This window comes from Polypterus senegalus, chromosome 1 (genome assembly GCF_016835505.1).
Source record: "Polypterus senegalus isolate Bchr_013 chromosome 1, ASM1683550v1, whole genome shotgun sequence".
Taxonomy (NCBI): Eukaryota; Metazoa; Chordata; class Cladistia; order Polypteriformes; family Polypteridae; genus Polypterus; species Polypterus senegalus.
Window position 1 is genome coordinate 166,955,074 of NC_053154.1, and position 15,406 is coordinate 166,970,479.

The following is a 15,406-nucleotide window of genomic DNA, read 5'->3' on the forward strand; positions in this document are numbered from 1 at the left end:
GACCCTAAGGAAGGCACCAATGGCTGTGTCCACCTATCATAACCTACCACGGAACTAACTAATTTAATTTCACAATAATTTTAAATTAGCTAGCAAAATTCAAGGAAGTGTTAAGATATTAGAGGTAGAATCAGGAGGTGAGATCGAAAAAACAACCATTTAGTAGAATTATAGTCTACAACAGGGGTTCCCAACTCCGGTCCTGGAGGGCCCCAGTGGCTGCAGGTTTTCATTCTAACCCTTTTCTTAATTAGTGCATTTTTTTGCTGCTAATTAACTTCTTTTGAATTAATTTTAATTGAATTGTTTTTTAAGATTTGTTCCTCTGAATTGCAGTGAGTGAAGTGAGTGAGCCAACAGAAGACCAACTAAGTCAGGGCCTCAAACTCCAACCAATTTCACTCCAACCAGTTGCTTAATTAGGCACAGAGTCTTGTTGTTAATTAAACCCATTCTTTAATTTCATGGCTTGTTGCTGCTCTCATTGTACAATAGCATGCATTTCCAAAACTGTTGATTTTCTCTATTCTAAGAGCACTATTAAAATGTTTTGGGAACCTGAGCAGATCTTCGTTCCTAAGACCTTCATTTTTCTTTATTTTCAGATATTGTATGATGGACACAGTGTGCTGGTCATGTTTTGGCTCATTTTGTATCTCGTTATTGTTTGGCTGCTATTTAAGGGGTCTGAGTCTTCAAGAGCAATTCAAATAAAATTAATTCAAAAGAAGTTAATTAGGAGCAAAAACAGGTCACTAATTAAGAAAAGGGTTAGAATGATAACCTGCAGCCACTGGGGCCCTCCAGGACCGGAGTTGTGGACCCCTGGTCTTGAAAGTACCTTGACATACGTGTGTAAAATTATTAAGGAAATAAATAAAGTCAATGCCAGCTGATTCTTTAATCTTAGGAGTAAAGGAACACACCCGGTTTTCATGAACGATGTTTTAAACACTCTTTTACACACCACATCTTAGGAGCCAGCTTCCTTATATTTCAATTCAGTAAGATGCATTTAAACTGACTTTATAAGGAATAGTTTTGATTGACATGAAAGCAGATACATTTTTGTACATGTTTTAAATTGCATAAAACCAACTGTTATCTAAATATAATAGACAAATGTCCTCGCATGGAATGGAGGCAGATAAGAGTTTAAAATACCCTGGCCTGGCTGACATTCCAAGAAGCTCAAGAGACTGTCTGGAGTCTTCTGCTTTTCCCACCCCCACTTGTCTCTCTGTTTCATCTATTTTTATCTGTTGTGGATTGTGCTATATTATGAGACTACATTTTTGTTACAATATTTCTCAAATCATCCAATGTATGGACAGGAGTGCAGTGGTCAAGAATCCAGACAGTGCTTATGAACAATCAAGACTCATTTTCTATTGAATTATTTGTTACATTTGTTTTTATGTAAGTGTAGGATGCATTACAAAAAACAAAATTGTCTGAGCAACTTTTTAAAAAATAAATTAGCAGTAAAAGTATTGGTTTTCAGCAGCCTTGTCTCACTGCACTCTATTACAAATAAGTTGGAAAGAAGAGTTCAGACATTAGCCATCCTCTTGTTTCCAAAGTTTCAGTATGTTGCCATCATTCTGTAGATTTAGGATCCCAAGAATGAAGAGCAACAGATTTAAGAACTGTTTTGTTCCCAGACCTATGAGCATTTTGAATTCTAGTAGTCGCAGGGATCATGCTGACAGTATAAAGTATATTATAGTATACTGTTAGAATTCATTATTCTTATTGGTACAAGCTGTATAGGTGTGTGAATTGATTATAATAATGGTGATCATATGCTGGATTTTATTCTTGTTTCCATGTAACAATGTACTATGTTTTGTAATTACCTGCTGCAAAAAAAGTCCCTCTGGGAAGATAAAAGTCTGCCTAACCTAACCTAACCTAACCTATCCAATCTGTCTTCTGCTTTGCCTGCTAGAAGTTTAAAGTGAGCAAATCTGTATCACAATCTGTGACCTCAACCACATATGGCCACCTACTTGTTAGGCCCATTGCCTCCTTGGAGCTGGAGGACCAGTTTCACAGTGTTTAGCTGAACATTTTTCTGAACCTGTAAACCTACATGCTATGGTACATGACCACTTGTATTACCAACCATACAGGCTTGTCTCAATAGAAATGTGCCCACAGTACTAGTGGTACTCAAAGTGTCTTTGACTTTGTTAAAGCAATATCTAACAGCAGACCACTTGAGTCTGACAGTTACTTGTTCTCGTAATTCTATAAAATAGATTTGGAAAATGCATTTCTCCTATGGTCCAAAGACATGCAGGTTAGGTGGATTGGTGTTGCTAAATTGGGCCTAGTGTATGTGTGTGTGTTCACTCTGCAATGGACTGGAGACCTATCCAGGGATTGAACCTTCTCTGTGCCCTGTGATAGCTGGGATAAGTTCCAGCCCCCTGCAATCCTGCTCAGAATTAGGTGGATGGTATAGTATTTATGTAAAAAAGACTAAAATTCAGTATTACTGTGTTTACATTTCAAAATCACGCATTTCAGCCAGTGATCCATAATAACCACTTAACCATGAATATCGATTAACAGAAGGCAGCCTCTCAGCACTGATGTGCATATCACTGGTGGCAAGGATTGAAAAGACTGCCAGGAACAGACGAGGGCTCTCCACAATGACATCAAAGTGAGTTTAGAAGAAAGTCCTGTGCACTGACTGAGATTGACTGGACTGGAGAGAGGCTGAGGTTGAAGAGGTGTTGAATGTAAGAGAGTGAGAGACATAGAGGGGCAACCACAACAAGAAAATGGGAATGGAGCTGTAAGACATAATATTTAAGCAGAAGTTGTTAACGTCTCCAAGAAAGCTAGACAGTATGCTCGGTAGTGATAATTTTAGACCCTCTTCTAATTTATCTAAGTATTCTGATTTAGTAGTGCTGATGTTGACTATGAGTTGTGATTGTTACAAATAAATGCTTCATTAAGTACATACAAGACTAATTTATTCAAGCGATTGAAAAGTCACTTTTCCCTGATGACTGTCAGACTACTTGACTCACACTTGGGGACCACTTGTAGTCCATGGACCACAATTTGAAAACCACTGCCCTCTGCAGGTCCATTCTGGACCAGCATGTTTTGGAGTCATTTCCCATTCACATATTAGCTTTTTCATACAACGATTTTCTGTCCAACTGAGCCATTAATTCTGAGTGCAGTATGTGAAAATAGTATAATGCTAGGAAACATTTCTATTAGGAAGATGTTACATTTCTAGTTTGGGATTATCGGTTCAGTTATAATTTTTCAGAAAATGCAGCGCTGAAGAAATTCAAACTCAAAATTCCTTCACCTAAATACCTTTCAAATGTTGGAAGCCTGCTTGTTGTTGCTTCTTGACATGAATTCTCTTTTAAATTCATGCTCTTGTCCTGTTTCACTCCTTGTTGAAATGTTCTTCTTTGGGTCACTGTTGTCTGAATTTTAGGGTTTTTACGCAATAGTTATGTTACAGAGTTTAGCATGTGATTACAGTCTAAATATCCAAAACGTGACATCATTTAAGAAAGACTCAACATTTTTCCAAAATTTACCTGCAGATTTCACATTTAATTTTTCTTGGTTTGATTTGTGGGTGTTAGGAGATTAGCTATCTGGTGTGGTCTTTTGCCTAGTAAGGACAAAACTGCATATGCCCCCCAGTTTCCCAGCTTACAAAAGAATTGTGTTTCTAGAGGTGATTACTTTACACATGACTCTTTCATGATTCACAGTTAGTTATGTCTGCTGTGTAAGGCGCTTATACAACCCCAATTCCAATGAAGTTGGGACGTTGTGTAAAATGTAAATAAAAACAGAATACAATGATTTGCAAATCCTTTTCAACCTATATTCAATTGAATACACTACAAAGACAAGATATCGAATGTTCAAACTGATAAACTTTATTGTTGTTTTGCAAATCTTCACTCATTTTGAATTTGATGCCTGCAACACGTTCCAAAAAAGCTGGGACAGGAGCATGTTTACCACTGTGTTATATCACCTTTCCTTTTAACAACACTCAATAAGTGTTTGGGAACTGAGGACACTAATTGTTGAAGCTGTGTAGGTGGAATTCTTTCCCATTCTTGCTTGATGTATAACTTCAGTTGCTCAACAGTCCAGGGTCTCCGTTGTCGTATTTTGTGCTTCATAATGCGCCACACATTTTCAGTGGGAGACAAGTCTGGACTGCAGGCAGGCCAGTCTAGTACCCACACTCTTTTACTACGAAGCCATGCTATTGTAACACATGTAGAAGGTGGCTTTGCATTGTCCTGCTGAAATAAACAGGGACGTCCCTAAAAAAGACGTTGCTTGGATGGCAGCATATGTTGCTCCAAAACCTGTATGTACATTTAAGCATTAATGGTGCCTTCACAGATGTGCAAGTTACCCATGTCATGGGCACTAACACACCCCCATACCATCACAGACGCTGGCTTTTGAACTTTGACATGATAACAATCCGGATGGTCCTTTTCCTCTTTGGCCCAGAGGACACGACGTCCATGGTTTCCAAAACCAATTTGAAATGTGGACTCATCAGACCACAGCACACTTTTCCACTTTGCGTCAGTCCATCTCAGATGACCTCGGGCCCAGAGAAGCCAGCGGCGTTTCTGGGTGTTGTTGATATATGGCTTTCACTTTGCATGGTAGAGTTTTAACTTGCACTTGTAGATGTAGCAACGAACTGTGTTAACTGACAGTGGTTTTCTGAAGTATTCCTGAGCCCATGTGGTAATATCCTTTACAGAATTATGTCAGTTTTTAATGCAGTGCCGGGAGGGATTGAAGGTCACGGGCATCCAGTGTTGGTATTCGGCCTTGCCACTTACATGCAGAGATTTCTCCAGATTCTCTGAATCTTTTGATGATGTTATAGACAGTAGATGATGAAATCCCTAGATTCCTTGCAATTGTACGTTGAGAAACGTTGTTCTTTAACTGCTGGACTATTTGCCCACACAGTTGTTCACAAAGTGGTGAACCTCGCCCTGTCCTTGCTTGTGAACAGCTGAACCTTTTGCGGATGCTCCTTTTAGACCCAATCATGACAAACACCTGTTTCCAATTAACCTGTTCACCTGTGGAATGTTCAAAACAGGTGTTTTTTGAACATTCCTCAACTTTCCCAGTCTTTTGCTGCCCCGTCCCAGCTTTTTTGGAACGTGTTGCAGGCATCAAATTCAAAATGAGTGAAGATTTGCAAAACAACAATAAAGTTTATCAGTTTGAACACTAGATATCTTGTCTTCGTAGTGTATTTAATTGAATATAGATTGAAAAAGATTTGCAAATCATTGTTTTCTGCTTTTATTTACATTTTACACAACATCCCAACTTCATTGGAATTGGGATTGTACTTAAAGTTCAGCAACTGAACTGGTGTTGGTAGTTTGACTGCAATTGCAAATTGTCCAGAATCTTTTGTGGAGATAAGTAATCTTGCATCATTTTTTTGCCTTGAATAACAAAACGGTGACAGGACACAAGAGCAAAATTATATAGGACGACCAGGAGAAAAACAAAGGTAAATGAATGAAGGTCAAAACTGGAAGGACTTTTAAATTTAAATCAGGCAACCAAAACCAAAAGAAAACTTAAAGTCAAAAAACTAGAAGCAAAAATGAGAGCTTTTAAATATCAAGGTTTTAGGGTTTATCTGACAACTAAATACCCGCGCTTCGCAGCGGAGAAGTAGTATGTTAAAGAAGTTATGAAAAAGAAACGGAAACATTTTAAAAATAACGTAACATGATTGTCAGTGTAATAGTTTTGTCACTGTTATGAGTGTTGCTGTCATCAAGGATTTGATTATCATTATTTCTTTCAATCAGGTTCGTATTTGGAGGATGTGTTGTGTTCAAGTTATATTCCGTGTTTGTCAACTGTTGTAAAGTTAACAGGTTTCATTCTTTGAAGTGTTCACTACCCAAAGCGGTACTCGTAAATCTAAGATGTTTAACAGGCATTCCCGGTATTAAGATTTGCCTGCGAATATTTAGCGGTAGCATGTCTATGAACTTAATTTAACCTTTCCCAGTCCTGCAAAGTCAGTTCACGTGAGCCGCTCGGAGTACATGCATCAAAGCTTCTCAGCTGTGCTTGTGCTATCTCGTGCGATCTTGCGATGTCCACGGCTTTATTTAATGTAAGCTCAGACCTGGCATACCAGCAATTTTAACTCTGTTACAAAGTGATCAAAAGTCTTGTTTAAACCCTGCGTCTTCTCATTAAACTTTTATCTCACAAACATCGTATTTGTTGTGGGCATGACAAACGCCAGCGGCAGCCTGTCTATGAACTTAATTTAAACTTTAGGTTTACACCGTGCTTTGTTTCCGAAGTAGCTGCACTCATGAATATGCTTGTATGCGTCACTCGCTTCATATTCTTTTGCTGCCTTCTCAATTGTGTAATGTATTTTTTGAACAGGTTTCATTCATCGAAGTCATCACTACCCAAATCAGTACTCGTGAATCTAAGATGTTTAATAGGCATTCCCGGTATTAAGTTGTGGATTTGCCTGCGAATATTTAGTGGCAGCGTGTCAATGAACGTAATTTAAACTTAAGCTTTACACCTTGCTTTCCTATTGATATGTGTACAAAGACTTGTTCGGCGTCAGGGTTTCCGCAGTAGTTCACATGAGCCGCTCGGAGTACATGCATCGAAGCTTCTCAGCTGTGCTTGTGCTATCTCATGCGATCTCGCGATGTCCACGACTTTATATAATGTTAGCTCAGACCCGGCACTTAAAAGTTGTATCTTGCAAATATCATATTCGTCTTAGGTATGACAAACGCCAGCGGCAACATGTCTATGAACCTAATTTAAAGTTTAGCTTTCCACCCTGCCTTCCTATTCATTTGCATAAGCACAGTCCTTCTTCACCAGCAATTTTAACTCCATTACAGCAATTTTAACTCTATTACAAAGTGATCAAAAGTCTCATTTATACCCTGAGTCTTCTCATTAAACTTGTATCTCACGAATATCTTATTCATCGTAGGCATGACAAACACCAGCGGCAGCCTGTCTATGAACTTAATTTAAACTTTAGGTTTACACCATGCTTTGTTTCCGAAATAGCTGCACTTATGAATATGCTTGTATGCGTCACTCGCTTCATATTCTTTTGCTGCCTTCTCAATTGTGTAATGCATTTTTTGAACAGGTTTCATTCATCGAAGTGATCACTACCCAAACCGGTACTCGTGAATTTAAGATGTTTAACAGGCATTCCCGATATTAAGTTGTGGATTTAAATTTAAGCTTTACACCTTGCTTTCCTATTGATATGTGTACAAAGGCTTGTTTAGCGTCAGAGGGTTTCCGCAGTAGCTGCACTTATGAATACGCTAAGCACAGTCCTTCACCCGCGAATATTTACCTTATATGGGCAGGCACTCAATAACGCGGGAGGTGTGATGATGCGGGACACAACTCCGCCTCACACGGCGACCGAGCTGCCACTCAATTACGTGGGAGGCGTGATGATGCGGGATGCAACTCCGCCTCACACCGCGACCGAGCTGCAGGCTATGGCTATGGCCGTATATACGAAATTAGGTTCCAGTTATGACCGTTACGTGTAGAATGAAACCTGCCTAACTTTTGTAAGTAAGCTATAAGAAATGAGCCTGCCAAATTTCAGCCTTCCACCTACACGGGAAGTTGGAGAATTAGTGATGAGTCAGTGAGTGAGTGAGTGAGTCAGTCAGTCAGTCAGTCAGTCAGTCAGTGAGGGCTTTGCCTTTTATTAGATCAAGAATGATGCAAGTAGTTTTGATGCAGGCTGTCATGCTAGTGATGCAACATTGTGCAACAAAGTCATCCTCCTAGCAAAGGATGATTGCATTGTGAAAATGTCAGCGCCCGCAGGAAAACAATTTATGGATGCGGTAAAATGTAAATAATTTTTATCTTTGCTAAAAACATTTCAAAGAAGGATTTTTATTCTGAAACTGAAATCTCCATCATTTAAAAATCAAAATCACTTTCATAAGTATACCATTTTTATAGAAAAATAAATGATAAAGTTTGTTAAATCATAACAATCATAAACAACCAAAACCTTTGGGGCAATCTAAACGCTTAAAGTTTCAATAACAATGCAAATTATTCCTGTTGGCTGAAGATGCATGCAGTTAGACACAGTGGTTGAATGGTCAACGTTGCTTAAGAAATTTTCACATTAGAATGGACTTACTGGAGCACTGTACTTTTGGTTAAAGTTATTGCTGGGGCTGGAAAAGAACTGGGCTGCAGGCAACTCAGATTGTGACACAGCTTAAGCCAAGTCCAGTAGCTCACATGATAAAATTTGAGTTTATGAAGAGGAGGTCTTGTGATAAGTCACACTAGGTAAATGTCTAACTTCAACACATATCATGGCTTTTCTTTACAATTAATTCTACATTTTCATTTTTCAATGAAGCTCCAGTTACCTGCAGCATAAAGCTGAAGAACTATCAAACATGATTGCACATTCTTCTTCGCTAATCCATTTTTGTAAACTGCACAGTGTATTTTATCATTTTGGAAGATGATTAATATAGTTTAAAGGATTAAACTATGAATGGGAATATTTACTTGGCTAGTATCTTAACTAAAATTACTTTGAGTTATGGGATAAAATACAAATTTCCCCCAGGTGCATGCTTATTGCGGGTGACATTGTGTTGTGTAACACCAGGAAAGATGAAGTAGAGAGGAAGTTCGAAGAATGGAGAAGGGCTATAAAAGATAGAGGATTGAAGATAAATAGGAAGAAGACAGATACAAGAGGTTTAAAGATGATCAGGATTCGGAAGTTAACCTGCAGGGAGAGTTATTGAAGAATAGATAAATTTAACTATCTATGATCAGTGGTAGCCCAAGATGAAGAATTAGATGTAGATATAACTTACAGAGTGCAATGTGGATGGAACAATTGGGAGAAGGGATCAGGAGTATTGTGTGATAGAAGAATTAAAGTGAAGGTTAAAGGTAAGGTTTTTAAGGTAGCTGTAAGACCAACAATAATGTATGAACCTTAAACATGGGCAGTTAAGGGAGCACAGGAGAAAAAGGTACAGTAGATGTTCCAGGAATTGTTGAGATGGATGTGTGGAGTTACAAAAAAGGACAGAATAAGAAATGAGACAATCAGAGGTACAACAAAAGTGGGAGAGATATGTAATAAAGTACAGGAAAGTAGGTCAAAGTGGTCTGGATATGTGATGAGAAGAGACAATGACCAAATAGGCTAAAGGGTGAAGGATATGGAACTACAGGGATAGAGAAAGTGAGGGAGGCCAAAGTGGAGGTGGATGGATAAGTAAAAGAGGATCTGAAGGAAAAGGGTTTAACTGGTGAGGAAGTGCAGGACTGAGCTGTTTGGAGAAGGTTGATCAAGCATATCGACTCCATTTAGAAGTGGGGAAATATGAAGAGGAAGAAGAAGAGAATATCTTTGTTAAAATGCTATGATAAAATCTAGTTAAGGTGTGAAAATGGTGAAGGGGTGCCAGAGTACCTTTTGTGGTGAATGGGATGGATTGGATGAGATGAACTTGCTCAGGGTTGATGGTGTTGTGAATCCTGTCTCATTTAAAGGAAAACTTAAAACAATCAAAATGTTCTTAAATGTACTTTATATTAGCTTTTGTGCAGTAGGATCAAGAGTATGGTCTCTGAAATATCTTTGACTTTATTTCAGGTCCAGAATACATAAAGAGAAAAGTGCTTCAAGAAATTGCTGAAAGTAAAGAAAATGTAGAGAATGCTGAACAGGAGCCCCCATCAATAGAGGAGCCTCCTCCAACACCCCCAGAAAGCCCCCAGCTTCATGAGAAAGAAAGTCTGGATAGGAGCTCTTCTCCGGCCCATACGCCATCACCAAGTCCTGCTGCAACACCCCCAGAAGCCAAAAGGTCTAAACTGTCCCCAAAGAAGGAGACACCAAATTTTCTCAGTCCTGGAAATTGGAATGGAGAGCAGGCAAGCAGAAGTGGAAGTCGCACAAGCAGCCACCCTAACAGCCAGCCTGGCAGTCGACCCAGCACTCCTAGTAATGTGTGTCATTTGGTAGTAGATGAGAGGCATGGCTCCAGCAGCCGCAGTCATTCACGGGCCTCCAGCAGGCAGAGTAATCGGGCAGATCAAAATAGCAATTATGAGCTAGAGATTAAACCACTTCAGAAGATGGACCGTTCCAGGGAAGGCACTCCAGAACCAAAGATGGGAGATGTGCTTCATGCGTTCCATAGTTATCCTGTGAAGACCAAGGTCATCTTTCCTACTGAAGAAATTGAGAGAACACCTTTTGTCAAAGTCCCCTCAAAACCTACTACTCCAGAACCAAAAGTAGAAGTGAAGGGGCGAGAAACCAAAGTGGAGATTCGCGAGACACCAGCTACAGTACAGCATGCATCAGAACCAGAGCCTAAGTTGGAAGTACGGCCTAGTCAGAAAGAAGAGCCAAAGCCAAAGCAAGAGCCTAAAGTTATCTCAAAACCAGAAGCAAGTCCACAAGTCAAAAGAGAATCTAAAGTGGCAACTAAACCAGAACCAAAGCCAATAACCAGGTCAGAACCCAAGCCAATTGCCAAACCAGTCCCAAAGGCTGAGCCTTCATCAAGATCTGATCTTAAATCTAAGGCTGCAGCTACTGCTAAGAATCTTGCCGAAGCAAAGGAGCCATCAGATGCTGAACAGGTCAGTCAAGCATACAATATGTTCATTTGTAACATAATTTTCATTAGAACTTAACACTTCTTCCAGTAAATACTTTAACAGTTCTAACTGTTTAAAAGTTTGACATTCACATCAATTATATACTTCAAGAGACACATCTCGGTGCAATACCATATCCTAAAAAATGGGCCAAAGTCTTCAAAATATGCAAAACGGTTTTACTCAGGTTAAAAAAAATCAATGGAGATTAATGATCAGAGAATAGAAGCACACATTATCCAGCAACATCGGCAAGAGCTAAAGTCTGAATGACTTACTGGTGAAGGGGGTGACTTGTCCAATACATCACTAAACCCAATCTGAACTTTCCATCTTATTCTCATTCTTTCTCTATAAATAGTTGCATCACATCCAACTTCAGAGTCGTTAATCTGAGTTGGAGTGATGGCTTTTAAAACCACCATGGGTGTTCTCTTTTGGAGCCATTCTGGAGACATTTTGAGGATCAGGTTAGCTGAATAAAGTAATGAAGTCAGTCGGCCACTGATTGTACTGTATACACCTATGGCCTCTTGTGTCTTGTGCAGCTAACTAACACCACACCTTAAAAGAGCCCTTAAAAGTTGACTAGTTCTCTCATGGGGTGTCCTGTCAGCATTTCTTTAGTGTGCAAATGAGGCCTCTGCTGTGTCTTATAAATTAGTTTGTGCCTGCAAGGTTCTTGTTTTTAGGAAAATGGCTGTCAGACATATAAGTACAATCTGCCATTATTGGATTTAGTTCTTATACAGTCTTTGTCTTCTCTCATACTACATTACACAGAAAAACATCAGTGCTATACTACAAAGCTGACAAAGGGTCAATGGGGACATGGTTCATGGGTCAAATGGGTCATCAATGTTGGATGGGCCATGAAGGTCATGAGTCAGTGTCCATGACCCACTGGGCCACAATAAAATTTATGAAATTTAAATATAATGCAAAAAGTATTGTCTCTATAATGTAATAAAACGAAAATAGCCACAGAACTATTAGGCCTACTAACTTACATATCTCTAGGAAGACTGACTGATCGATTAACTTTATTTTTACGTTTTCATAATATGACATGCATGTGACCGTTGTAACATCACTTTGTTGATCACCATACTAATAAGAATTTTTACGTTATCTGCATAAAAGTAGTGAAATATCAGTCAAGATGTCTAAAAATGACTGTAAACTATCTCAATCACAGACACTGGACAGTTTGTATAATGTGATTTGAAATGGTTCTGTTGTTCTGAAACAAAATGCTAATGGCAAAGCCAAATGTTAGAAAACATTCAGATTGGTTGAAATCGCAAACGGTGAGCAGATTTTTGGCTGGGCGGCTTACGTGAACTGTTTGAGCGGTATACTGGTAAGTCAAGGTCAGACAACAGATCTATTAAACAGCATGGTACAAAAAATATGACAGATCATATGAAGTAATGTGCTGTCGCCAGTGAAAGGCAAACGCTGATTGATAGGTTTGTAAGAAAGGTTCCTTGTACAAATATACTCGGCAAAAAAAGAAACGTCCTCTGACTTTCAACTGTTTTTAGTTTCAGTAAACTTAATGTGTAAATAGTTGTATGAACAGTAAAAGAGTCAACACCATAAGACATAAACTAAAAATGTTTCACAATGTGTCCCTGAATGAAGGGAGGCTCAAAATCAAAAGTACCAGTCAGTATCTGGTGTGGCCACCAGCTGCTTGAAGTACTGCAGTGCATCTCCTCCTCATGGACTGGACCAGATTTGTCAGTTCTTGCTGTGAGATGTTACCCCACTCTTCCACCAAGGCACCTGCAAGTTCCTGGATATTTCTGGGGGGAATGGCCCTAGCCCTCACCCTGCGATCCAACAGGCCCCAGACGTGCTCAATGGGATTGAGATCCGGGCTCTTCCACTGTGAGGATGATCAGCTGTCCTTCCTGTCTCCCTGTAGCGCTGTCTTAGGCGTCTCACAGTGCGGACATGGCAATTTATTGCCCTAGCCACATCAGCAGTCCTCATGCCTCCCTGCAGCATGCCTAATGCACGTTCATGCAGATGAGCAGGGACCCTGGGCATCTTTCTTTGGGTGTTTTTCACAGTCGGTAGACAAGTCTCTTTAGTGTCCTGCGTTTTCAGAACTGTGACCTTAAATGCCTACTTTCTGTAAGCTGTTAAGGTCTTAACGACCATTCCACAGGTGCATGTTAATTAATTGATTATGGTTAATTGAACATGCATGGAAAACATTGTTTAAAACCTTTACAATGAAGATCTGTGAAGTTATTTGGATTTTTAAAACATTATTGTTGAAATACACAGTCCTGAAAAAGGGACGTTTCTTTTTTTGCTGAGTATATTTCACATGGGGATAGAGATGCTGTGAAGAGTGCTGAAGTGCATCTAGTTGTTAGATTTCTTTCTCTCTGTTATTGAGAGCTCGGGTTTGAAGTAATTTGCCCAGGAAATGATTTTAATCAGCAGAAAGCATTTATGTATTTTATAGATGCCAAATAGTAAAGGATGCAGTCTCCTAAAAAATGAAGTAGGAGATAAAGAAACAAGTCAAGCCTAATTCTGTCCATAAAGCCATGTCGTTCTTCACAGACATGATGACTGATGACATCAACAAGAATTCTTACAGTGATTTTACTGTGTTTTGGGTGAATAACTGAGTGCTGCATCATGCAATGTATAAATGTGAGTATTTTCTAGAGAAAAACACAGCAGAGAACATAGAAAACTTCATTGACGTTGCACTCACAGAACATGGACTCAGTTTGGATGATACACCATGCACGGCCAACAAAGGATCAAATGTTGTGGCTGCAATTACTGAAAAAATGTACGTAGATTGCTTGTGTCACTGTCTAAATACTTCCATTGACACTTCCTGAAATGAAAGTCATATCCGTGAACCCTGATATATGCCAGCTGGACAGCTATTCCCATGAACTGGTCAAATATGCAAACCAGGCATCGGGCATACAGTCCAGCCTGCCAAAAACCTTTAAAGATGGGTGAACACTGAGGCCATGGCATAGCTTGAGTGACATGTTTTCATCCATTTTGGAGATTTGTAATGCGCTGATTCTTTTGCTGAGGGACAAAAAAGAGGAATATTTGATTTTTCAATTGATATTGACCTTTTAAAGGATGTGGTGTCTTTCATGAACATTTTTCCTCCGTTATTCGATTTTCTTGAATATGCCAATATTCCCACTTCGCAAAATTCATTGCCGGTTTATTACACTCTTCACAAAGCTTGGCAACTTCAGCGTTCCGACAGTGACATAATTAGTCTGGTGAAAAAAGAATTTCTAGCAGCATTAACTGACAATAACTGGAACAGTTTCACCATGTTGCACTTTGGTGCAGCTTATCTTGATCCAACTTTGTGAGGATTTAGCTTTGTGAAAAACCTAAAAGATCACCAAGAATTCTTCGAGCAAGTGAAGGCCTCCCTTCACATGCTAGCCATTGAATCGAATGACTCAACTGCCAATGATATTAGTGAAGCAGCCTCAACTTCAGCAGGTGTTTCAGATGTCAACTTGAACGGTTATAGAAGAAACTGAAGGCTGATCCATTTGCGGTCCCAAGACAAGTGCCAGTAACATGATTCAAGTATCCAGGCGCACACTGGAACAGTGAGTCAACGATGTAATAAGAGATTATGAAAGAGAAGAGAACGCACTTCAACCTGCAGCTTCTGTGTCTGACCACTTTGACCCACTGCGGTGGGGGGGGTCTTTGTTCCAAGATGTTTCTGTTGTTATCAGACATCGCTAGATAACTTTATGTAATTAAAGTGTATGAAGCTGAATGTGAGAAACACTTCAGAGCATTCAGTGCTCGACACATATTTACATCTCAATGCAGTAGCATGTTTCCTGAAACTGTTGAAGCTATTTCGATCATACTTGAGGGGGTACGAAAATAAGCTGATCAAGTGATTTTGAAAAAGTGTCTGGCACTAGCAGCACTGGCTCAGGCTGACACGATTGTCTTTGTTTTTGCAGTCGCTGTTGCAATGCATGCCTTTCTGCCATTTATGAATGAATAGTAATTGCATTAAGCTTACAAAGTGTTTAATGAACCAACAATATTTTACGGACAATAAAATGTCATTGCAGTTATTCATTAAAATACGGAGGGTTACATTCAACAAACCAAAACTCATTTTATTCTTCAGTATTATTGCACATGTATTCCTGATGGAATACAGAATTGAAGAGAGCATAAAATGTAAATGCATAGTTGTGTATGCAGTAATCATAAAAAAAATCAACAATAATAAAAATAACCAATAAAAATAAAACAAAGAGGAGAACTTGTACCATTGCTGTCACAATCAGAACTAGTCTGGCAGTTAATAATGCAGTGCCACTTAGCCAGAAGGCTATATTCATCAACTGCAGCCTCATCTGCCAGGAAAATGCACTGCAGGTCATGAGTCATACGGGTCACGCATGGGTCAAAGGTGTCATGGGCCACAAAAGATAACCCACTGTCAGCTATGCTGTACTGGCTCAACTAAAAACACTGGCCTTATATACACATAGTGCCTATAAAAAGTATTCACCCCTTGGAAGTTATTGCATTTTATTGGTGTAAAACAATGAATCACAGTGGAGTTAATTTGGCCTTTTTGTCAAAAAGGGAACAG

At 39.3% G+C, this 15,406-nt stretch overlaps 1 protein-coding gene across 2 annotated transcripts in view; it reads left to right on the forward strand.

Moving 5' to 3' along the window:
- jph2 (junctophilin 2) overlaps nt 1-15,406 on the forward strand; it is a 75,214-nt gene that overhangs the window by 42,030 nt on the left and 17,778 nt on the right. For both annotated transcript variants that reach the window (XM_039762356.1, XM_039762349.1), the window contains exon 4: nt 9,743-10,740. In XM_039762356.1, the coding sequence (XP_039618290.1) occupies nt 9,743-10,740 (998 nt within the window). The remainder of the gene's footprint in view (nt 1-9,742; nt 10,741-15,406) is intronic.